This window comes from Manacus candei, unplaced genomic scaffold (genome assembly GCF_025592945.1).
Source record: "Manacus candei isolate 608988 ecotype Guabito, Panama unplaced genomic scaffold, ASM2559294v1 h1tg000045l, whole genome shotgun sequence".
Classification (NCBI taxonomy): domain Eukaryota; kingdom Metazoa; phylum Chordata; class Aves; order Passeriformes; family Pipridae; genus Manacus; species Manacus candei.
The window spans coordinates 1,966,873-1,991,543 of record NW_026138093.1 but is presented as its reverse complement, the minus strand read 5'-3'; the positions used below and the strand labels follow the sequence as shown (position 1 = coordinate 1,991,543).

Genomic DNA, 24,671 nt, shown 5'->3' with positions numbered 1-24,671 from the left:
GGCTGTGCTGGGGGAGCGTTGCCCACTGCCAGCTGCCCTTGCCCCGATGCCCAGGAGCCCTGGGGGTGTCAGCTCAGCCCTCTGTGTGTCAGGGCTCAGCCTTCAGCGCTGTACCTTGGCCACGCTGGGGACCTGGTCGCTCATGCGGAAGAGGAGAGGCACCAGTGCTCGCCACACCTCCTTCCTCATCTTCTTCTCATCCCTGCCGACCACCAACTGCAGCAGCTCTGTGAGCATGCGGATGGAGAGCTCTCGCAGCTCGCTGCACTCCTGGCAGGAAGCAGGAAAAGGGAGCTTTGCAAACAGCAGCTCCCTGCCCACAGTGAAGAGGGCCCTGATCATGGCTGCGGGGAGGGCAGCGGCTCCAGCCTCACATCCCAGAAGAAGCAGCACTGGGCTACACAGCCCAGAAGCCATCCCAGGAGAGCCCAGGGGAGCAGATCTGGCTCCAAGTGCTGCTCGCAGGGCTGGGTTGCAGGGCAGCTGTCATTGCCCAGTTCCCATCTGAGGGGCTCAGGCTCCACATCAGCCTTACCGAGTCAAAGAGGGGCAGGAGCCTCCCCACAAGCTGCACAGCGATGAAGCTGGCCTTGCTCTTCTTCAGCTGACGCAGAACGTTTCGCAAGGCCAGCAGGATCTTCATCTTGGCATCTTCGCTGCCAACTTGCAGGATCTTCATCATGCCCGGCAGGAAGAGTTCAATGTTTCTGGCCTGTAGAGAGAAGAGAATGTCCATTGGGTGAAGAGGGTCGTGCCTGAAAAGCTCCCCAGGCAGCCACCCCAGGCCCTACCATGGCAGGGAGTGCGTTTGGAGCAGTCACCCCACATTGTGAGTCCCAGGCCAGGCCAAGCCACTGCTTTCCACCCAGCCCCAGCCCCCGTTTGCCGACAGGGCTGCCCCTGACACCGCCCTGCTCACCATCTCGGCTCTGTGCGACAGCCCAACGAGCCCTTCCAGCAGCAGCCTGGCCGTCCTCACGTTTGGACAGCCCTGATGGCTCTCGAGGTCAGGCTCCTCAGCCAACTCCTCCCACTCAGCCTTCCTGGAGGATGACTGCAGGAGCAAACAGAGCCGTGAGGGGCCCGCAGAGCCTGCAGGGCTGGTGGGAGGGGACCAGGGCCTTTGGTGGTCCCTCACAGCCATGGGCTGGGTGCGGGGGCCTTCTGCGGAGCAGCGGAAGCACTGTCTGTGCAGCAGGTTGGTAAAGCCCTCCAAGATCTTGGACAGCGTCTCCGGCATGGAGGACATCAGCTCCCACAGCTCCGGCGCAGTGCTGGAAGGCAGAGCACTGTCAGCAGGGCTGCCTCAGCCACAGGGCTGTGGCCTGGAGCAGCCCCCCAGAACCTGCCCCTTGGAGCCCTGGCTGCGCGTCCCCGGGGGCCCTGCCCGCGCGGGCAGGACGGGGCTGAGGGCGTGTTCCCCGTGGGGCTGGAGCACCGGGCTGGCTCTGGGCTGGCTGGGCCAGCTTTGGCTGCTGTGAAGCAGGGCTGGAAAGCGTGGGGGGATGGAGGGCCTGACTCTGCAGGCTGTCCTGCAGCGTTCCTTGGCTCTGGCAGCCAGAGAGTCTCGGGGTCCCTCTCCCCACAGGGGACAAGCCCACCCTCAAGGCCATCAGGGCCAGTACCTGTCTCCTTGAAGAGCTGCCTTGCACAGGAGGATGACCACTGTGGTGGGGTACAGGTTGGTCATCAGGTGAAGCAGTGACTCCGCTTTCTCCCGCGCTGCCTGTGTGCTGCAGTATGGCAGGCTCTCAAGGATGCTGCTGACTATCTTGGGCGCCTGCAGGGAACACAGGTGAGGATGGCACTGCCCCCGGAGTGCAGCCATGTGCTCAGTTGCCCTTCCCATTCCTCTCTGCAGCCTTGAGGTGGCTTGGGGGGGCCCAAGTCCCCTGTGCTCGGGAGGGAGGGATGCAGGGAGGAACAAGGCCCAAGAGGGCTGAAGGGCACGACAATGCAGCCACAGCCCACTTACATCTGTCAGCCAGACATCCGGGTCCTCCAAGGCCACATCCAGCAGGCTGCTGGGCACCTGCTGGTCGAGGATGCTGGCATCTCCCAATGCCTCGATGGCCACGAGGATGACATCCGTCCTCTCGTGGGACTGCAGGTATTTTCCAAAGGCCTATGGCAGCAAGGAAGGAAGACACGTCACGCTGAGTGCCCTGACGGTGCTGCTTGGCTGAGCAGCTCGAGCGGCCCTGGTCGGACGTGCCCACCACTGCTGACAGCAGTGCCCACAGCAAAGCTGGTAGCAGTGCCTGCAGTCCCTGCATGGCAGAGGATGAGCAGAGAGGGCCCTCCTGCTGGGGGAGGAGGGCTCATGGGTACAGGCTGCTGGCCCCACCGAGAACCAGGGACTTGCTGGTGGCCAGGAGCACTGGAGCTCCTACTGGGGCTGAAGCTGCTGCTGGGCCACTGGAGTGCAGCCCTCGTGCTGTCCCTGCTCAAGGATGGCAGGAACCCTCTCCCCAGGGAGCTGAGTGCACGCCAGCCCCATTGCTGTGGGGTCCTTTGGCTCACAGCAGTGCCCTGCTGGTGCCACGGACAGGAGTCCCAGTAAGGGCACAGCTCCTTACCTTGGCACAGTCCCTGGCGCTCAGAGAACACAGCGCGGAGGTGGTCACGGCTTCCCGGTGGACTTGGCCTGCTCTGTCCTTTAGCCTGGATTCAACTAAACACCAGGGCAAACACACAAGAGTCAGGAAGGCAGAGCAGCTTTGCCAGTAAGCTCACCAAACTGCCCTGGCATCTGCTGGCAAGGGGGCAGGACAGGAGCAGTCCAGGATTTTGGGAGGGCATCAGGAACAGCTTCTTGCTACAGGCACTGGAGGGACCAGCCAGGGTGGGGGATCTGCTCTTCCCCACCAGGGAAGACGTGGCTTTGGGACAGGGAAGTCAAGAGGGGCTTTGGCTGTGGGACCCACAAACCAGCAGGCTGCAAAATCCTGAAAGGAAGGGGAGGAAGGAGAGCAGCAGCAAACAGATCCTGGCCTTGAGCAGAGCGCTCAGCCTCTGCAGCAAAGTGGCAGCTGGGAAGCTCTGGGAAGCAGTTGGGAGGGGCAAAGGGGGTCAGGAAGCAGATCTCTCAGGAGATGTCTGTGTGCAGAGTAGATGAAGCCCAGCACTGCTCTGCCTATTTTACTTACAGATGAACTCAGCCAGGGCAAAAAGAGCATGGAAAGCTGCACAGCTTGTCTGCTCCTCAGAGAACCGGAAAAGGATGAGACGTCCCAGCAGCTTTCCTAGGAGAGGGAGCTGGATCTCCCCAGAGCAGACAGGTCCAGCAGTGCCTCTTCTGACGTTGGCATGGGCCTGGATGAGGGAGGCATGAGCAGAAGGGCTGAGGGCACAAAGGTGGTGCCAAAGCCCCCCTCCCGAGAGTCTGCCCAGGGCTGGATTCCTGGGGAGATCAGGCTTTGCAGAGCCCTGCGTCCCCGTCTCTCAGAGCAGCCATGTGGGCAGCAGCCCTGGCATGGAGAGCAGCAGGGATGGGGGCATGGCCTGGCTGGAGGGGGCCTGGTCCTTACCTGCAGAGTGGAATAGTCAGACAGCACACAGGCCAGCACATCGATCCTTGCCATGGCCCTCTCCCTCACAGACTCTCTCTTGCATCTGGTGAAGTCCAGCAGCAGCTGGGACAAGAGAAACAGCGGGTGAGCCCTGGGAGCAGACTCCAACACCAGCAGCAGCACAGCTCCACTGCTGGGCCACACTCGCCCCATCCCTCAAGGCCTCCTCTCCCCTCCAGCAAAGCCTTCAATGGGGTGTCTGCCCCTGAATTCCTGCCCAGGTCGGGCACAAAGGCCCCAGAGCCAACCTCATGGCCAAGGAGGAGGGCAGGTGCCACCCTCTGCAGCCCCTGTGCTCCACAAGAGCCTGGGGCCAGCCCCTGCTTCCCCACAGGAGGTGGGCACCCTCCCTGCAGGGCACTCTGCCTGTTCAGCACTGCTCTGGGCACCACTCAGTCAGGAGTGGGCAAACCCTCCCCTCCAGGCTGAGAAACAGCCCTGGGACTCCCCCCATTTTTGCTTGTGCCAGACCTCCAAGATGCCCTGCAGCTCCTCGCTGACTTCAGAGGCAGGAAAGCTGAGCACCATTGTCCTCAGCATGCTGTCCATGGAGTTCAGGGTCTGCAAGGAACACAGAGAGCAGTGGCAGTCATTCTGCTGTTCCTCCCAGCCCCAGGAGAGCCATCTGAACCCCCCGTGCCACAGGAGGAGAAAGAGGATGCCCACACTTCCCAGGAGAGACATGGGCATAGACAATCTGCGAGGGTAGAGCAGCCTGTGGCACGGGATGCAGCCAGGCCCACGGGAAGGGGACAGAGGCACGAGGGTGGGAAGTACCCTGCCCTGCCTGGGATCCCTGCTCCTGTGGCAGCATGGGATAGCCAGGGAGCAGGCCAGAGGGGCTGGAGGCCCCTGGAGCTTAGCCAGCACTTACCTTGATGTAGAGGGCAAGGTCCCCTTTTGGCATTTCCTTCTCTGCAGGCAGCCAGAAGACACTTGAGAAACACGCGTGGAGGAGGCTTTTGGCTTTGCCCTCCAGCGCTGTGTCCACCAAGCTGCAGGGAGAGGGCAGGACACTGGTTGCACACGGGTGCTCGGAGCAGCCCCTCGACGACTCGTGCGGGTGGCATCGGACCTCTGGGCCAGGGGGTCTGTGACGGATGGGCAGGTACCTCAATTTCTCCAGAGCCAGCATGGAAAGATGCCGAAGGTCCGTGCACAGCTGGTCCCTTGGCTCTTCTTCCAGCAGCGCCTGCAGAGCACAGCCGGGATGGCACCTGCTGGCAGCTGCCAGCACCCAGGGCCTCCAGTCCCTGACCCGCCCAAGCACTGTCCACACAGGCTGCCTGTGCCAGGGGACTTTGCTCCCTTCGCCACATTGCCCAGAGTGCCCTCACCTTGATGTTCTCTGCCAGCTGGTACATGTCGCAGAACAGGTCCAGGCCCTGGGTCAGGCCATGCTTCAGGGCGCTTCGGCACAGCACGGAGATGTTCCGAAGAAATGTGGCCTTGTCTCTCTCCTCCTGCCAGCCGGGGGACAGAGACACAAACACGGACTGTGAGTGGGTGGACACAGCCAGCGGGACCGCAGCACTGGGGGTGCAGTGCCCTGCAGGAGAAGAAGCCCTGCCCTGCCAGCACCCCTCCAGCAGCCTGGCAGCACAGCCCCTGCCAGCAGACAGCAGCACAGCCGCCCTCCAGCTGGTCACAGTTACCTTGTTGGGGCTGGTGACAAAGGCCAGGATGGAATCAACAGCTTCCTGCTCCTCCTTGTAGATGGGCAACCAGTTGGCATCTAAGGGGGGGAAGAGCAGGGAGAGCTGCAGAGGGTCCAGCGAGAGGAAGGAGCAAAGGATATCTGCCCTCCACCCAGCTCTCTGCCCACTGCCTTGGCACAGCCTTCCCTTGCAGCTCCTGGCTGGAGGGTGCCCGGCAGAGGAGCTGCCATGCCCGGGAAAGCCCCAGTACCCCGGGCTGAGGAAGGCAATGGTAGACAGGCAGGAAAGGCCCAGGTTCCCACAGCACGGCTGCCTCCTGCCAGCCCAGCTGGCCCTCGCTGCCCACAGCCCAGAGCCCCTCTGCCCTGTCCTTCTTTGGGAGAGGTTGTGCTGGGGCCACGCTCCAGCCCTGAGCAGTCCCAGCTTTCAGGCAACATCACGGCTGACTCCAGGACCCCCACTGTCAGCTGGCCAGGAAAGTGGGATCCCGGTGTGCTACAGGGTGTGCTGGTGGGCCCCAGCCCTGCCCAGCCCCACAAGGCCCCTCACTCACCCAGCTTGAGGGGCTGCATGGTGGTCACCTCACAGGAGGATGGAAGCTGCAGACCTGGAGAGTGGCTCTCCTGGGAAGAGCTGTCTTCCATCCAGGCCTGCCTGGGGCAGGCGGGGGGTCTCTTCTCCATCCTGTGAATCAAAGAACACTAGGGAGCCTGCCTACGGAGGGCGTCCGAATGGTGGAGTCGAACACCCTCGGGAAAAATGCTGCGGCCAAATCGCCTCAGGCAAAGTGCCTCAGGCAAAAGGCCTCAGCCAAAAGGCCTCAGCAAAGTGCCTCAGCCAAAAGGCCAAGGCAAAGTGCCTCAGCCAAAAGGCCAAGGCAAAGCACCTCAGTCGAAAGGCCAAGGCAAAGTGCCTCAATCAAAAGGCCAAGGCAAAGTGCCTCAATCAAAAGGCCAAGGCAAAGTGCCTCAGCCAAAAGACCAAGGCAAAGAGCCTCAGCCAAAAGGCTAAGGCAAAAGGCCTCAGCCCAAAGACCAAGGCAAAGCACCTCAGGCAAAGCACCTCGGCCAAAAGGCCTCGGCCCAAATGCCTCAGGTAAAAACGTTTCGGCAAAACGCCTCAGCAAAACGCCAAGTTCCCACGGGGCCACCAAGGGTCGTGGACAAGATGTGGACTGCAGTCGGGGGCTTCTCGCCAGCACCGCACTCCTCTCCTGTCCGGTCGCCGTCCTGACGGACACTGACCCACCGTGGGCCACGGTCGTGCTGAGCACACCTGCTGCAGTGGGTGTCACAAAGGGCCCCTCTGTGACATGCTGCCGGCTGCTAGCAACAGGTCCCAGTGCTTGTTGACATGGCACCTGCCCCCAGCAATGGGTCCCAGGGAGCCACCACGCAGGCAGGAACAGGCAGGGTGTCCCTGGGGAGACACCTGGGGACAGGCCTGCCTCAGCCCTTGCTGCCCAGTTGCCCTCAGGGTATCTCCAGGCCCCACTTTGCTCTCATGTCTCCTTGGGACATCCCAAGAAGCACCATGTTCAGACAGCCCTGCGTGCCCCCAGGACATCCCTTTCCTGTCCCCACACCGCAGAGCCTGGCCTCAGAGCCCTTCAGTCACATTAAATGCATAATGTTTGCTCAAGCTTAACAGAAACCATGGTTTTTGTCACCTCTTCTCTTTCTCCCACTGACCAGCAAGAGCTTTGCCCCACTCAACAGCTCTTCCAGCACTGGGCTGCTCAGGAGCCCTCCCAAGGCCTTTACTGCACCCCAGGCCCCTGCGCAGCACCCCGAGTTGCTCCTGGGGTGGCTGAGTGACCCTGCCAGGCTGGTGGAGCCCTGGGGGGGCTTAGGGCTGAAGGGGGAGGATGGCACCCAGGGGGATCCAGCTGGAAGGGCCGGGATCCTCAGCATGCTGGGAGCTGTCATCTGCTGGCACAGCCCAGCTGAGCGGCCGCCTTGGTCCATCTGAGGGGCCAGGAGCTGTAGTGCTGCTGCTCTTGCCTCAGTTCTGTGTCTCTTCTACAGAATCAGACCAAAGAAGCCCCCAGAAGCCCAAAGGGCCCTGGAACAGCCCCTCTCTGACAGCCCCAGAGGTGCCCTGGAGCCGCCTGCCAGCCCAGCTGGCCCTCGCTGCCCACAGCCCAGAGCCCCTCTGCCCTGTCCTTCTTTGGGAGAGGCTGTGCTGGGGCTGAGCTCCAGCCCTGAGCAGTCCCAGCTTTCAGGCAACATCATGGCTGACCCCCGGGACCCCCGTGGGTCAGGAAAAATCCTCAGCTCAGGGGGGGCGACCCCTACAATAAATAACACAAGTGGCCGTTGTTTTTCTGCTTTGCTCGATCCCGGAAGTCGCTGCTGCAGCAGGCCCGTGTCTAAAGCTGCTCTTTCCAAGTCTCATAGTCCTGGTGTTCACCTACAAAAAATTGATGAATTTAAAAAAAAGAAAAGATGTGTCAATGCTGTTCATGAAGCCTTCAGCAGTCACCAAGAGTTCTGTTCTGCAGAGATTTCAACTATTTCCTAAATTCCACACTCGTGGCTTCAGGCCATGACTTGCCAGAGCAGTCCCAGAGCTGGCCACTGCCCAGAGATGCCCTGGGACAGCTCAAGTGCCCAAGTGGGACAAGTGGCCCAGGGTGTGTGGGAGCCCTTTGGAGCAGGAGCTGGTGGGTAGGAAGGGTTCAGCTGGGGAGGGGCAGGGAATCCTCCCCTGATGCCCTGCTGCCCAGGCTGAGGAGGGTCCTCTCCAGCCCAGCAGCACATCGTGTGCCCTTGGGGACTGGGCTGCCAGGGCTGTTCCCAGGAACTGACTGGCCAAGGTGAGGAGTGTCAGAGACTGAAATGGTTCATGACTGTCCCGGGTTAAAAAGGGTTTTCCCCTGGAGTTGGAAAGTGGTTAACTCCAGGAGGTGGTATTCTTGGTGTTGACCCAATTAGCATCCCTGTAAAGTTAAACATATCACAACAGGCCAGAAAAGAAGAGATTACGTAGCTGAAAGAAGAGCAGCAGCCATGGTCTGAGACCACGAGGAGAGAGAGGGGCCAGGGAGCCCCGCTGGGGGCCAAGACCCCCCAGCCCCCCTTCTGGGGCTGTAGAAAGTCGGAACAGTGTTAAACTGGGTCGAGTACTGTGGCCAAGAGCCGAGGGAGTTTTTCTCCACTGTGAGTGGGCAGCAGGAGCGGTAAATCCAGCTACGACTGCTGTCTTGAAGAGGAGAGACACTGCTGCCCTGAAAGTAGAAAGGATCTTTTCATCTTCCCTTCAGAACTTTTATCGGAGGGAAAGGAGGGATTTGATCTAATGTAAATATATTGCTTTTCCATAGGAGAGATAGTTAAAATTGTGTATATAATGTATTATAGTATTTATTTGTGTAAGTAATAAACTGTAATATAATTCCCTTCCCCCCATACTGAGCTGTGTTTTGTCTGAAAACCCTCTCACACTGAAACAAATTGGGGGGGGGGGGGGCTAGGACTTGGAAATTGGATTTTTGAGGGTCTCAAACTGCCACAATGATTTATGCATTCTGGGATTGCCAGGGCACTTTTGCAGGCTGGGAAGAGGCAGCTGGACCCATCCCCCCTGCCAGTGCTGCTGAAGGCATCAAGCCCTGAAAAGGTGAGAAGAGCCGTGTTTACCAGGTCCCTCACGGGAACTCTGCGCAGGCCCAGCAGACCTTGGAGGCTCGAGGCACGGCCCGGGACACCATCCATGGATATAATAACTCATAACTTCTTGGAGTGTGGGGGCTTCCCTCCCCCACCCCCAACAGATCAAGGCCACCACTTCAACTGACAGACATTGGAGCTGCAACTCCCAAGTTCCATCGCTGGACCCCGTGGGTGGTGACCATAGACATCTTCCCACTCTCAGCTTTGCTTTCCCTTACTCTCCCTCACCCTTATCCTGCCTTTCCCGTATGCATTTTCCCTAAAGGTTCTCTTTATGCCATATTGCTGTAGATGAGAGATAGAGATGATAACACCCAAAATGGCAACATACCTGTTTACCTTTGAAATAAAATTGTTCAAAAATAAACCCTACTTATATGTTTTCATACACCAATTATTTGGTCTCATTTCACTCTAATCCACCCCAAGGGATTTATTATTAAGAACCTGGGTTACCCCCCCCTTTCTGGGGTGGGTGGTAACAGACCCCTTGTAGCAGGATGTTCTACCTGGAAAAGAATCTGATGGGAGAATGCAAGCAATGCAAGCTCTCTGTGGGGAGTTACTGCTGGTGCCAAGGGGTTGGTTTAGTGTTGAATTGTGCCAAACCCAGCCTGGTTCCCCAACCTTCCAACACACATGCTGCTTTTGGAAGCAGAGTTTGACAGATCAGCTGCTCACTGGCCTGGGAATATGTGACTGAGATCCATCAGTGACAAAGCATAAAAGCCCAAGGCCAACTTTCCTAGAGCAGATTCATCCAAAGACTTTCTTGAACTCTGTGTGGAGCTTCTGCTGTGAAGCAGGGACAGCTCTTGATGGTCACCGCCCGGGGGTAAAAGAAAGAGAGAGCTCTGCCTTGATTTATTTTTGTCAGACACCACCAGGGCCTCCCCACTTCCTGCCGGGATCGGACACCGCCGGCGGCCCCGGCCCTGCCGGGCTCCATCAGCCTGAGCAATTGCTGCCAAGGAGGGGCCGGGGGCTTCCTCTTGGCCTTCGTCTCCCTGGCGCTGGGGCTCGGCTTCTACCTGCGCCAGAAGGTGAGGGGGGTCCCAGGGGGTCGTGTGTCCCCCCAGAGCGTCTGTGCCCCCCCGGGGACCCCCCACCCCGCTGTCACCCCCTTTTCTCTCCCCACAGAGCTCCTGAGCCGGCGGCGGCCGCAGCCCCTCCCCGGGGCCTCGGGCCCAGCCTGGACCCCTCCTGTCCCTGTGAGGATTTTGGGGGGTCGTGTGTCCCCCCCTCACCTGCTGCCACTCCTGATCCCAGGAAAGCTTCCCAGTTCCCCAGTCCTGGTTATTGGGGGGCAGTGGGGGAGGGGGGGTTGATAACGAGGGGTGGAGCCGAGTTTGGGGGGGGGCAGAACTGGCTCCAGGATGGATCGGCAATAGGGACTCCCCTGTTTCCCCCCATGTAAACCCACTCTGGGGGGGCTTTGGGAGTGCACCTGCCCCTCAGTAGGCACCCAGCTCATCCCAAAAGGTGCTGGGAACCCCTCAAAACCTTCTTAGAGCTCCCCGAGGACCCCCAAACACACTCAAAGCCCACCCAGGACCTCACCCAACCCCTTCTCTGGGGGGACTTCTCTGGGCACTGGTGGTGCTGGGAGCCCCCCCAGCTGCTTTGGGGGAGGAGTTCTTAGGTGAGCGGGGGGTGGGAAGGGGGAGGTCGGTGGGAAAAGGGGGGGTTAGAGGGGATAAAGGGGTAGTGGGACCCCAAACTGAGTGGGAGGGGAGTGAGACCCCTCAAAAGTGGAGGGGGGGGACCATTGAGAATGATGGGAAATAAGTGGGAGAGGTCAGGAGAGTGGGGAAAGAGGAGGGTGGGACCCCCAAACTGAGCATGAGAGGGCTGGGGAGTGGGGAGATGATGTGGAAGGGGTGAGAGAGGGGGGAAAAATGGGGATTGGGACCCCCAGAGTGATCCTAATTGGGGCTGAGTGGACTATGAAAAAGTGGGAGGAACAGGGAGAAGGGTAAAAGAGCAGGGGTAGTGTGGTGGGATAAACGGTCCCATGGGAGCCTTTGGGCACAGGAGGGCTGGGAAAGGGGGGTGGCCCCTCTGAGCTCCCAACTTACTGTACGGTGCTGGGGGCTGCTGGATCCAATCTCAGCCTTGGATCATGCCAACAGTTTCAGTTTAGAGGAATTACAGAAGTGTGACTGAATCACTTTGGTCCCCTAGCTTTTATTGATGGCAAATCAGATCTATTGATAAAAAGGAATTTATTTAGGGATACAAATGATCAGACAAAAGATCTTCATCAGAATTACTTAGTGCACAATATATACACTAAAACTACCTGTACAGGATAAGATAGGACAGTGCTCTACACTAAAGCAATTGTTGAAGCAATTCTACTCAAGCTGCCACAAAACGAGAAATTCTTAATTAGAGAGGGATGGAACTCCCCCAGACCAACGCTGGTGGGGAGATCTCTGCTCTCAACCTCCAGGAGTGACCCTGGGGGGGTCCCCAGCCAAGGCAGGAATCTCCACACACCCTTCAGAAGGGTTCTGTTGTCAGAACCTGCCCCTGGGAAAGGGGACTGGCCCTTTGTGGTCAAAAGGGATGGAGTGACAGTCACTGGACTCCAGGGGTTGCCTCCCCATCAGGGGCTTCATTCGGGGTGGAAGCAGCGGTCGAAGCTCTTCCTGCAGTCGGGGCACTGGCAGGGCTTCTCTTACTGGTGGGTCCGTTGGTGTTTGGTCAAGGTAGAGCTGCAGGTGAAGCTCTTCCCACACTCCCCACACTTGTAGGGCCTCTCCCCGGTGTGGATGCGCCGGTGGGTGACGAGGGTGGAGTTCTGCTTGAAACCCTTCCCGCAGTCGGTGCAGCGGAAGGGCCTCTCATCCGTGTGCGTCCGCTCATGCAGGAGGAGATGTGAGCTGGTCTGAAACCTCTTCCCACATTCCAAGCACTTGTAGGGCCGTTCCCCACTGTGGATGCGCTGGTGGGTGCGGAGGTTGGAGCTGCTCCTGAAGTTCTTCCCACATTCCCCACAATTGTAGGGCCGCTCCCCACTGTGGATGCGAAGGTGGCTGCAGAGGGTGGACCTGTCCCTGAAGCTCTTCCCACATTCCCTACACATGTAGGGCCGTTCCCCAGTGTGGATGTGCTGGTGGGTGAGGAGGTGGGTGCTCTTCCTGAAGCTCTTCCCACATTCCAAGCACTGGAAGGGCTTCTTCCTGCTGGGAGGCTGCTCAGGGACCACCAGGTCAGAGCTCCGGCTCAAGCTCCGGCCGCCTTCCCAGCACAGGCTGGCTCTTTCCTCCTCAGAGCACCCTGGGATGGCTTTGGAGCCACTCCTGCGGGGGGATCTCCGGCCCTTTTCCTCCCCGCTGCCTTCCTGCGCCGGGGAGCCCTTCAAAACGGCCTCTCCCACCAGGGTCTCACGGGGGGATTTGTCCTCCGCGCTCTCCGTCCTCAGCTCGGGGCCTGGGGCAGGAAGCAAGAAGGACAGGCAGGGGATTTGCCTCCGGCCCACAGGGAAGGCCAAGGACATCCCCCCAACTCCGGCCCCGGCAGGACGGCGGCGCCAGCGGGGTTGTCCTGCAGCCGGGGCCATGCTGGGCTGACAGAGCCAGCACAACACCCGCCCAAAGGGACACTGACTTCCTCCTCACCTGCCTGGGGGGCCCAAGGCATCTTCCTCTTCCTCCCAGCCTCCTCCTCCATCCGCCCAAGCTTTGGGAAGGACAAATCCTGATGGGGGGGAAAACAAGGGCTGAGCGTTTGGGTTTGGGGGTTCCTCCTGCCCAAGTCCATCTCTAGAACTCAACAGACATCCTGTGTCCATAAAAACCTCCAAAACACCAAGATGCAGCCTAGAAAAACTCAAACCACCACCCAGATTCAGGCAAAACCCTCTCAGAAACAGCAAGAAGACCCTCACCATCCCAAACTGCAAAAAGTTGAGATTGAGCTAAAAAATACTCCAAATTATGAAGATTCAGCCCATGAAAAGGTGGTGGGGACTGAATTTAACCCTCCAGCAGGAGAGTTGTTTGATTTCAAGCTCATCTTCAAGGCACACCCTGGCATTGGAGCCTGGGCTCTAATTAACCTCTCCTGTGATGTCAAACAACAGGAGCTGTATGGCCAAGGGACAAACTCTGTGATCCCTGTCAGTGTCCATGGTCCCTGTCAGTGTCCTTCAGGGGAATTGGGAGGAGGAAATGAAGAAACTTGTTTGGAACTAAACTGGTGTTGAAGTGAGAAAAACCTCCTTCCATGGGCTGAACAAGCTCATTTAGGGATGAAGGACTGGGACTTCTGTGGACACTTGTGCTGGTTTCTTTGGACACTCGTGTTCCTTCAGAGAGCCCCTGGAAACACTCTGCTGTTCACTCCCAGTGCCACCAGTGCCTGGGTCCTGTCTGCAGCAGCAGATTGCAGTGGGATGGCAGAAATGCTTTTCTGAGCCTCTGGGCTGGACACAGGCACAGCCTGACCCTGAACCCAAGGGAAACAAAGACAAATTCCATGGCTTTAGCTGGAGCAAGGCTGGGGGGGTTTCCTGAGGGCAGCACTAACCAGACTTTTGTGTGTGTGTGGGAGACAGGCAGAAGCACAAATGCCTGCACAGCCCAGAGCAGTCAGTGTGGGGCTGTGCTTGCTGCTGCAGAGACCCCCAGGGAACAAACCCAGGCAATAGTTTGGGTTTATTCCTTGCTCTGTGTCAGTGGAATAGAATGTTCCACAGGAGCTCTGTCCCCCTCTGTGGCACCGGGTGGCTCGAAGCTGAAGAGAGGGGGGGTCAAGTGCAAGTTCCCTTCTGAAGTGTGTGTCCCTAAGGAGGACACTTGCCTTATTATTGCTTATTATGTGTAATATCTTATAAATCTATCATACAACACCTAAGGATGGATTCTATAGAATATGTGCCGTATATATGATACAGAATATATCTGATTATTGCTTTATCTGTCTGTCCAGACAGATATTGTGTATGCACAGAGATTGTAATTGAGGGATATGTTCCTCTCAATACCCTGTTGGTTCCACTCCCAAGGCCAGCAAATTCCTGAAGCTCCCCCTTCTGTGCCCTGCAGGTTTTGGCAGATTTGCAAGAGCAGGGGAATCATTCCCTGCAGCCCCTTTGCACTGTAGGAAATGGGAGCCCTGTGCACATCCTGCTGCCTCCAGATTCCACTCTGGGTGTGGGAACGACCCTGTGGGGAGCAAAGAAATGCCTGGTTCTGCAGGAGCTGCAGATGCTCAAGGGGCAGCAGGACCAAGTCAGGGGCCTGAGGGGGTCAGGGGGGCTTTGTGGTGTGGGAGGGCCCTGGGGGATCTGGGGAGGGGCTTTGGGGATTGGGAGTAGAGACCAGTACAGACCAGGACAGACCAACAGAAACCAGTACAGACCAACACAGACCAACACAGACCAACACAGACCAGTACCTCCTCACTGCTCCCCAGATCTCTCCTGGAGCTGGGCCACCTTGTCCTGGGACACCTGAGCCCCCCCAGTGCCCTCCCAGTACAGCCCAGTGCCCCCAGTACAGCCCACTGTGTTCCTGTCCCAGGGTGTGGGTGATCCCTCTTTGGGGGGGGTTGGAATGGATTTGAGGGGGGGCTGGCTGTGGGAGAGTTGGGGGGATCTGGGGGGGTTGGGGTTCTTTGGGTGCATTTGGGGGAGTTAAAACAGGTTTTGGGGGCACTGGGGCATCAAAGGGATCTGTGGGGGGAGGGGATTAAAGAGAAAATAGAGGTTAAGAGACATTTGGGAGGAATTAAAAGGGCCTGGAGGGGAGATGAGGGGCTGCACCAAGAGCAGGTGAGTCCTGAGACCCCTCCCTGGTGTCCCCAAGACCCTCCTGGTGTCCCCAGTTCCCCCCTTGACACCCCAAGACCCCCCTGGTGTCTCCAATGTCCCCAGGGCCTCTCCATGGCCCCAGTTCCCCTCTTGACACCTCCAATTCCTCTGCCCCCAAACCTCATCTCTGATGTCCCCCACTATCCAGTTCACCCCAAGAGCCCCTCCTGGACTCTCTGACACCAAAAATGCCCCCTCCCCACACTCACAGAAAGGCCAAGGGCATCTGGGGACACGTTGGGGACAGTTGGGGGGCTTTGTGGGGCACTGGGGTATTCTGGGGGATACTGGGACACACTGGGGGGAACCAGGGGGCACTGGGAGGGACTGAGAGGTTACTTAGGGATGCCAGGAGGGCACTGGGAGGGACTGGAGGTGAACTGGGGCACACTGGGGGGCTCTGGGAGAAGACTGAGGAGTTACTGGGGGATTACCAGGACACACGGGGGGACGCTGGCAGGTTACTGGGCCATACTGGGGGTTAACTGGGTGCTCACTGCAGGATCACTGGGCCATAGTTGGGGGCAGTAGGATCCCCCTGGGACACACTGGCTGGTCACTGAGGGGGTTACTGGGCCATACTGAGGGTCACTGGGAGGTCACCAGGCCATACTGGGGGGCAGTGGGAGGTCACTGGTATACACTGGTCACTGTGGGGGTTACTGGACCATTCTGAAGGTCCCTGGGAGGTCACTGGGATATACTGGGGGCACTGGGATCCCCTTACCCGGATGTGGTACATCTCCCCCTCCGGATTTTGGGGGGCATCCCTAGGACCCCTCCCCTGGGGGCTGGGGGACCCCTTGAACCCCATTGCTGGGCTTTAGGGGACCCCTAAAATCACCTCAAACCCCCTGAAATCCCCCCCTCGACCCATCGAAACCTCCTCAAGGACCCCTCATCCCTCCCCAGCACCCCCTAAACCCTCTCAGTGACCCACAAAACCCACCTGAGACTCCCCAGGCCCATTCAGGGACCCCCAATCCCCCTCACGGACCCTCAAAACAGTCTGGAACCCATTAAACCCCCCAGAAACCCCAAAACTGCCTCGAAGATCCCCGCAAAGCCCCCCAGGACCCCCAAACCTCCTCACAGACCCCCAAAGCCTACCTGAGACCCCCCAAATCTTCACAGAAACCAAAACCCCCATCAGAGACCCCCAATCCACTTCAGGGACCTTCAACCTTCACCCTGAGTTCCTTCAGGGACTCCTCAAAACGTCCCCGGGAACCTCCGAACCCCCGCGCTAAACCCTCCGGAGCCCTCCAGCCCTTCCCCCCACAGCCGCGCTCCCCGCAGCCCCCGAGGGGATCCCCAGACCCCGCTCTCGCCGCCCCCCCGGCAGCACTCACAGCTCAGGGCAGCGCTCACCGCCCGCTCCTCTCTCGTTCCCACGCGGACAAAATGGCGCTCGCTCTGTGGGGGTATCGTCCTTGGAAAGCCACGCCGCAGCCAATCAGCGCGCGGCCACGGCCCCTGCCCGCCCTCTCACGCCTCCGCTCGCGCGGGGCATTGTGGGAGTTGTAGTCCTTGCGGCAGGGGAGGATCAGACTTTTTAGTTTTTCTGTTTTCTTTTATTTTCTCCTTTTTCTTTCTTTCTTTTCTTTCTTTTTTCTTTCTTCTTCCTTTTTTCTCCTCTTTTCTTTTTTCTATTTCTTTTTTCTTTTTTCTTCTTTCTTTCTATTTTTTTCCTCTTTTTTCTTTACAATCTTTGTTCTTTTTTTTTCTCATTTTTCCTGTTTTTTCCTTTTTTTTTTCTCTTTTTCCCCCTTTTTCTCTTTTTTCTTTCTTTTTTTTTTATTTTTTCCTTTTTTTTTTTTACATTATTTTTTATCAGTTGTACTTTCAAGGAAAATTTAAACACATATCAAAACAATCTCCAGGTACATATCTTACAACAACAGATAATTTGGCATTATTCCAGGTTCCTGAGAATTTCCCAGATCACAAACACTGAGACACCAAGGGTAGAAGTGAAGCAACTGTATCCTGTCCCTTGCCACAGCCTCCAATCCACACCCAGCCCTGGATTTCTGCAAAGCCGCTGGGCAGGAGCAGGAGATGGAGCTGGTGCTCGGCGGGAGGGGCAGCAACAACAAACCCGTGTCTTTGGCACAGGGGAAGGAATTTAGTGCTTGAGGGGTTACATTCCACAGGCTCCCCTGGGGATCAGTTCATGCTGGGACAGTGAGAACAGCAAGAACATTCCTAATAAAAATGCCAGAGGGAAGGGAGCGGAGGGGGAGCAGGGGCAGGAAAAGGAAGCAGAGCGATGGAAGATGGGCTGGGGCGGTCGGGGCTGGGGGAAGGCAGGCTGGACAATGCCTTGTTTGGTCCAGCAGCTGGACCAGCTCCAGGGCAGGTGTCGGGGGAGCCTCTGCCACAGGGACATGGACAAACAGAGGCTACAAAAGCTCTCAGAGGGGTTGGGGGCTCTGGGCGGGGCTGCGCTCTCGCCTCAAGCCAGGATACCCCAGGGCAGTGGAACAGCAATTCCTGTCAGCTCCCAGCAAAGATTATTGGGGTTTGCACTGGGGAAATATTGACGCTCCAGCTTCCTCTTCTCTTTTTAGAACTTTGAGCTTGCAGTCGGGTAGAAGCGCTGGTGGGGGAGTGGGAAGAGACCCACTGAGGGACACATCTCACCCCTCAGTTAGATGGAGCTAAACCCCTGATCTTGCTTAGGAATAGCTGCTGATGCTCAGTTGTCTTCTTTCCCTTCTGCTTTAGTGGGATATTACATTTCCCTGCAGTATTGCTGATAGAATGGTATGTCAGCTAGAATGGTTTGGTTCTTGCAGAAAGCATAAAGGCATTTTAAGGAAGGTATTTTTACAGAGGTGAGGCCTCCAAAAAAACCAGAAAACCCCAAAAGTAATATAAGTGCAGAATAAAGTGAACTTTGGAGTTTTCTTTTTAATTCTTGGGTAGAAAAGCCATCCCAGTTAGGGACAGCAATTTACTGCATTGCTGAAAAAAAAAACAACCAACAAACAAAAAAAGAAATCTGAATTTGTTCTCTTTCAAAATTTTTTTTGATCATAATAATCCTCCTAGTGAAAAGGGCTAATTTACTCTTTCTAGAGGAATATTTTAAGTGTGATTATCACAATATCACAGATGCTGAAATAGTCTAAAATAGGACATTGACCTTGAACGTGTTCCTGCGTTTAGGATGTGGTGCTTAACATTCAAGAAACAATAGAACTGCAACTCATTTATTAAGGTATCATCTCAAAATGTTCACTCTTGCTCTGTAAATACATGCCACAAGGATTGTAAAAAGCTTGCAGTATCCCATGAAGTACATGTGGTATTTTATCAGTGTAAATATAAGATTATATTATTATATACTTTTATATATATTATATATATATATACTTATATTATATATAAGATTTTCAAGATTTCTGCTGGTAGTACTCCATAACTAAAGTAAGTTTTCCCTTTGGTGCTGCACTAGTTTATGATTTAATTGTTACTGACATTCCACCAGTCATATTATTAGCTTCACCAAAGGAAAGGGAAATAATCCTGTATTAATTAAAGAGAGCAACTGAATTCCCTCAGTCATCTTATTCTTGGCTGTCTGAGACAGTGATGCACTTCAGCTTCCCTACAGAAACTTCCACCAAAAAAGAGCTTGGGGTGATAGTGAGAGATCCAGATTGAAGGGTGTGCCTGAATTATCTTTAGGGAGGAGACCTTTTTTGGTGAGTGACAGGCAATGTACCTGTGGCTCCCTTTTTCTGTCTGGGTTCTTTTTCCCTTTCTTTTTGTCAGAGGCTTTGGGAAAGGTGTTTTGTCAAGAGAATAATATTCATTTATAGCCATGTGAATGGTTTCTATCCTATACCAGTGAAGGCAGTCATCTAAATACCCATACCCATGCCTTTGAAAATAAAACAAGGAGAAAATATGGAGTATTTGTTTGAGACCAGATAAACTGAATGCAGTTCAGTAACATGGTAAGGCAATTGCTGTTATTGCACAGAGACATTTCTTTCTATGCTGGAACTGAGGGTAGCAGCCAAATCTAAAAGCCTCGCTCTGTGTGTTTGTGAACACACTGTGGGTAAGTTCAAAGGAGCATTCAGAGATTGTGTTGTGTGAGCCTTTTTCCCTCAGATCAAAACAAGGAGTAATTATTGCTAAATCCAGCAGATGGCTTTTTCTCTTTATTCCCAATCACTGATTAAAGAAACATAACTCAGATGTGATCTCACTCTGTGCTCCAGTGACATTAACATTAGAACAATATTGTCACTGTCTGCTGGTCTCCTGTGCTCCTCACTGGCAGGCACTTGGTGCACCCCTGGATATCCTGCTAATGAGGTAAAAAACTAACCCTTCTAAAGTTCCAGATTTTCCTCACCTGTTTGGACACAGTTGGACAAACTGGACCAAGTTATGACTTGAAAGCCACCTGCTGGATTTAGCATTAATTACTCCTTGTTTTGATCTGAGGAAAAAAGCTCACACAACACAATCTCTGTGGACCCAACAGAGAAAACATCCCCAGGGTCTTGTTAGAGCACAAACCTGCAAACAGGGATGACAGGTCAGAGAATCACAGAATCATCAAGGTTGGAAGAGACCTTCCAGATCTTCTAGTCCAACTGTCAACCCAGCACCACCAGAATCACCCCTAAACCCCATCCCAAAGCGCTACATCCAGATGCCACCTGAATGCTTCCAGAGACTGCACCACCTCCCTGGGCTACTTGTTCCAATGCCTGAACACTCTCTCAGTGGAAAAAGGGTTTTTGAATATCTAATATGAACCTTGCCCGATGCAATTTAAGGCCATTTCCTCTCTTCCTGTCACTAAAGGCTTTGCAGAAGACACCAACCCCCACCCCTCTAAAACCTCCTTTCAGGTCATTGCAGAGAGCAATGAGGTCCCCCCTGAGCCTCCCCTTCTCCAGACTCAACCAGCCCAGTTCCCTCAGCCGTCCCTCAGCAGACATGTTTTCCAGAGCCTTCCCCAGCTCCGTTCCCTTCTCTGGACGCGCTCCAGCCCCTCAAGGGCCTTTTGGCACTGAGGGGCCAGAACTGGACACAGCACTCCAGGTGGGGCCTCCCCAGTGCCCAGCACAGAGGGGCAATCAGTTCTCTGCTCCTGCTGGCCACACTCTTCTCCACAAAGGCCACGATGCCCTTGGCCTTCTTGCCCCCATGGGCACACTCTGCCTCATATCCAGCCCCTGTCAAGCAGCACCTCCAAGTCCCTTCCTGCTGAGCAGCTCTCCAGCCCCTCTGCCCCCAGCCTGGAGCGTTCCAGGGGGTTGTTGGGACCCAAGGGCAGGCCCTGACACTTGGCCTTATTGATCCAGCCTGTCCAGATCCCTCTGCAGAGCCTTCCTGCCCTCCAGCACATCCACACTCACACCCAGATCAGTCAGTCTCCCAAACAGGACAAAGTCTGACCACCAGCAGTCCAGGGTGTCAGTTCTGCTGCCCCCTCCTTCCTCCACCCAGAATGGAAAACTCCATCATTTTGGGGTCTCTGTGCCCATCGGCTCCGACCACCACATCCCCCACCAGTCACAGAATCATGGAATGGTTTGGGTTGGAAGGGACCTTAAAGAGCATCTCAGTCCAACCCCCTGCCATGGGCAGGGTCACCTTCCACTAGACTCAGAGCTCAGAGCCCCATCCAACCTGGCCGTGAACACTTCTAGGGGTGGGGCAGCCAGAACTTCTCTGAGCAACCTGTGCCAGGATCTCACTACCATCACAGTCCAGAAATTCTTCCTAATATCCCATCTAACCCTTCCTTTTCTCAGTGTGAAGCCATTCCCCTTGTCCTGTCACTCCGGGACTTTGTCCAAAGTATCTCTCCATCTTTCTTGTTGGCTCAATCAGATACTGAAGGCCACAATTAGGTTGCCCTGGAACCTTCTCTTTTCCAACCTGAACAATCCCAATTCTCTCAGCCTTTCCTCACAGTAGAGCTGCTCCATACCTCTGATCCCCTTGCTGCTCCCCTCTGGACTCGCTCCAACAGGTCCATGTCCTTCCTGTGCTGAAGCCCAGAGCTGGAGGCAGCTCTGCAGGGCTGACAACATTACAGCCCTGTGTGTTCCAGCAAGGACACTGTGGAACCTCCTGAAGTAAAGGGGCCATTGTGACACTGTAGGGCCTTCTGGACCCAAAGGAGCCCTGGGACACTGGGCAATCTCATGGAATCAAGGGGTCATTGTGGCGCTCCAGGGCCTCATGAAATCAAAGGAATCCTGGGACACTGTGGAACCTCATGGAACCAAGGATTCATTGTGCCATGAAGGGCCTCATGGAACCAAGGGAGCCCTGAGACATTTTGGGCCCTCATAGAATCAGGGGCCATTGTGACACTGAGGAACCTTGAGGACTCAAAGGCCACTGTGACACTGCAGGGCCTCATGGAACCAAAGGAACCCTGGGACTTTTCAGAACCTCATAGAATCAAGGGGCCACTGTGACACTGAAGAGCGTGAGGGAGACAAAGGGACCCCGGGACACTGTGGACCTAAAGAAATCAAGGGCCCATATTGGCACTGTGGAACCTCATGGAATCAAGGAAACATTCTTATGCTGCAGGGCATTATTGAGCCTAAGTGACCATTGTGACACTGTGGAACCTGATGGAGTCAAGGGGCCTTTGTGACATGAGGGGCCTCATGGAACCAAAGGAACCCGGAGACACTTCAGGACCTTGTGGAATCAAGGGACCACTGTCATCCTGCGGAGCCTTATAGAGCTAAATGGACCCTGGGACACTGTGGAAGATGGAATCGAGGGGCCACTGTGATACTGCAGAAGCTCATGGAACCAAAGGAACCCTGGGACACTGTGGAACCTCATGGAATCAAGAGGCCATTGTGACACTGTAGGGCCTCACAGAACCAAAGGAAGCCTGAGACATTGTGGAACCTCATGGAATGAAGGGGCCATTGTGACACTGCAGGGCCTCATGGAACCAAAGGATTCCTGGGACACTGTGGAATCTCATGGAACCAAGGGGCCACTGTTTTATGTGGGGCCTCCTAGAACCAAAGGAGACCTGAGACATTTTGCAAACTCATGGAATCAAGGGTCCATTGTCACACTGCAGAGCCTTACGAAGCCAAATGGACCCTGTGACTCTGTGGAACCTCATGGAATCCAGTGGCCATTCCGACACTGTAAAACCTCTTGGATACTCTCAGGTTCCCATTATTAAGAGACACTGTGGTGGTTTGGGCTAGGCCTTCCTTGGTGACCAGTTTGTAACCAAGGAAGGGTCCAGATTTACCCAGTATTCCCTATGATTTTTACGTAAGCCAGGCTATAAGAAGAAAGGAGGAAAGGTGTTCGTTCTCTTTCCTTCCAGCAGCTTGGAGGTGCAGGTTCCCTGCTGTTGAGTCTGCCGTGTTGGGGAGCGAGGTCTGGTAAGGCCTTGTCGACCTTGGGAGGCGGAGGTTGCCGGCGATCGTTCTGGAGAGACTCTCGGTTGTCCCAGGGAGAGTGGTGGGATTTTTCTTTGCTAACTCTTTAGTTACTAGATCTTGGGCTACTAATTGGGATATATGTATTTTATTTTGGTTTTCTTCCCTTTCCCTTCCCTTTCCCTTGTGAAATTGTATATATATTTCAAATTGTATATAACAGTACATAAGTGTAAATATATATATATATATATATCACTTTAGCTGTCTCTCTCCAGTTCTGGTTTTTCTTAGTTGTCTTTTCTCCCTCTTCTCCCTTAGGTTTTGGGGGGCGGGACGGACTTCTTGTGGTAGGGTTTGGAGACTTGGCAGGGAGCCAGCTTCAAACCATATCAGACACCTCTGCCCAAATTCAGCTGCAAAGGAGACCATGTGCCAAAGTCAGCAGTCCAGCTTTGATTTAACAGTAAATATGAGGGAGAGAGAGAGAAAGAAATTGTGCAATTCTGTCCTGTGGGCTACTTCCAGAGCTTCACCTCCCTTTAGGCCTTGGAATTAAAGGCCTTCCTGTTTGCCACCAGTGCTTAGGTCTTGTGGTGCCTTATGGGATTTTCCTGCTTTGACAGTGTTTTGAGACAGTTCATTGTGCCCTTCAAGTCCTTCCATGTGCACACACACACACACCACTCTCACCAGTGTCTGGCCCTCCAAAGAACACAAGCCCTGATGATTTGTAGCTCCCACTCCAGTGGTTGGCACTTGGAGCTCCCTCCGTACCCAGAGCTCAGAGCTCCCTTGTGCCAGAAAGTTTAAAGAGATTGTGCCTCATTCTGCCAAGACAACCCTGGGAAAAAAGTGTCCCTCTGTGTTTCCTGGGATCAGAGCACTCTACTGTCATCTTCCAAAACCTTGGAGAGGTCCCAGAGATCTCCCAGGAAGGAATTTAGGGCTTCAAGCACATGACTCGTATATAGAGGCTGAGGACTCAGTGGTGCAAAGACTGAGGACAGTAGAGGAGTAGCCTGAGAGGTCTGGAAGGGGGGTGTGAGAGCTGGTGGAGCTTTTCTTCCTGTCAGAAAACAGCCTAAGAAAGAACTAGTGCCACCAAGGGCAGCTGGGGTGGCCTAGACTGGTGACAAGAAGTCAGAAATTTCCCTCCAAGGTCAGTGTTGTGGTGCAATATGTCACCAAGAAGGAGTCTGGATGAGCCCAAGGCTTTGTGTGTGCAGGAAGAGCCAGGGAGGACGCAGAGATGTCAGTGCAGGAAGGTGCCAGCCAGGTGGGGCAGCCGGGGGGATGACGACAGCCTGCAGGGAAAGGGGCAGGGCATGGACACCATAGGACAGCCTGGGCTGGAGAGGAGACAGGGATGGGGAGAAGCTGAAAGGCCCTGACAGAGCCACCTTCTGCAGGCCTTTGGCCAGGGCTGCTGTCTGTGCCCCTGATGCCAGGAGGAGACAAGTGGCCCTTGCAGCCCTGGGGCCTCATGGCCTCCTTGTCCCTGCTCAGCAGCCTGGCAGGTGCCACCCCATGGTCCTGCCCTTGGCATTGCACATCCCACATCCCAGTGCCCCAGGAAGAGCCCTGAGGAATGAGGCAGGGACAGGATGTGCCTTCCCAGGGGCTGGGGGCAGGGCTTGACCCTTTGGATTAAGGAAACACATCCAGGTTTGCTCAGCATCAGAGCCCCCTTTCCCTTGCTTGTCCATTCTCGTCATCACTGCAATTTTCTGTTCCAACTGGAATCTGGGGACACTTTCACAGTCGTGTCCCTCATTGAGACCCAGTAACAGTACAAGAAACTTCAGTATTTCAAACTCATTTTGACTTCTTGAAAAGTTATTTGTACTTACTCTCAGGGACTGAGTGTCACGTAAACAACACAAACCCCCTCTGGGGGCCATTAAAGACCTGGGGCTGTTGCTGTGCTGCTGAGCTGGGCTGGGCTCCTGGCACACAGGGAGCTCCTGGCAACCAAGAAGAGCTTCAAAGAGACAGCTCTGCCCAGGAGCAGCTCCTCTGCACAGCCCAGCAGGGCTGAGGGCACTGCCTGCAGCACCCCGGGCACAGGAGAGAAGGCAGAGACATGAGAGGCAGCCTGGGCTGGCAGGTGACTGAGCTCTCACTACAGGAGAAACCTTCCCAGGATTTGGATGAAGAATTCTCTGGCTGTAGGAAAGTTCAACTTCCCTTCCTGGAGGCATCTCCTCAAGCTGGCACATCCCACAGCTTCCAGGATCTTTCAGCAGGACTCTCCCAGTTGCTGCAGTGCAGAGGAAGTGGCCACATGGCAGAGCAGGGCAGGAGCTGCAGGCAGCAAGGGCAAAGAGGAGAAGGGAGCAGGAGGTTCAAGGGATCCTGGGCTGGGAGGACAGGGCAGAGCTGCTCAGGGCAGGAACCTTGCCAGCCCTTTGCCACGGTCAGGCTGTGGCTGCAGAGCAGTGCAGGTGAGTTCCTGCAAGTGCCTCTGCCAGCTACCAAATGGCAGCAGTGGCAGGAGCTGTCAGGATGGCTCTGCTGGATTTGCTGGGGTGCAG

At 55.5% G+C, this 24,671-nt stretch overlaps 2 protein-coding genes and 1 pseudogene across 2 annotated transcripts in view; 2 read left to right on the top strand and 1 right to left on the bottom strand.

Annotated features, from left to right (window-relative positions):
* LOC127474929 (maestro heat-like repeat family member 5) overlaps nt 1-250 on the bottom strand; it is an 86,153-nt gene extending 85,903 nt beyond the window's left edge. Inside the window, exon 1 of the mRNA XM_051796259.1 lies at nt 115-250. Coding sequence (XP_051652219.1) covers nt 115-237 — 123 coding nt within the window. The 5' untranslated portion in view covers nt 238-250. The remainder of the gene's footprint in view (nt 1-114) is intronic.
* The window catches only part of LOC127474809 (uncharacterized), a 1,721,191-nt pseudogene that overhangs the window by 1,246,421 nt on the left and 450,099 nt on the right, over nt 1-24,671 (top strand).
* Nucleotides 1-24,671, top strand: part of LOC127474877 (olfactory receptor 14J1-like) — an 81,317-nt gene that overhangs the window by 54,410 nt on the left and 2,236 nt on the right. The window lies entirely within an intron of this gene.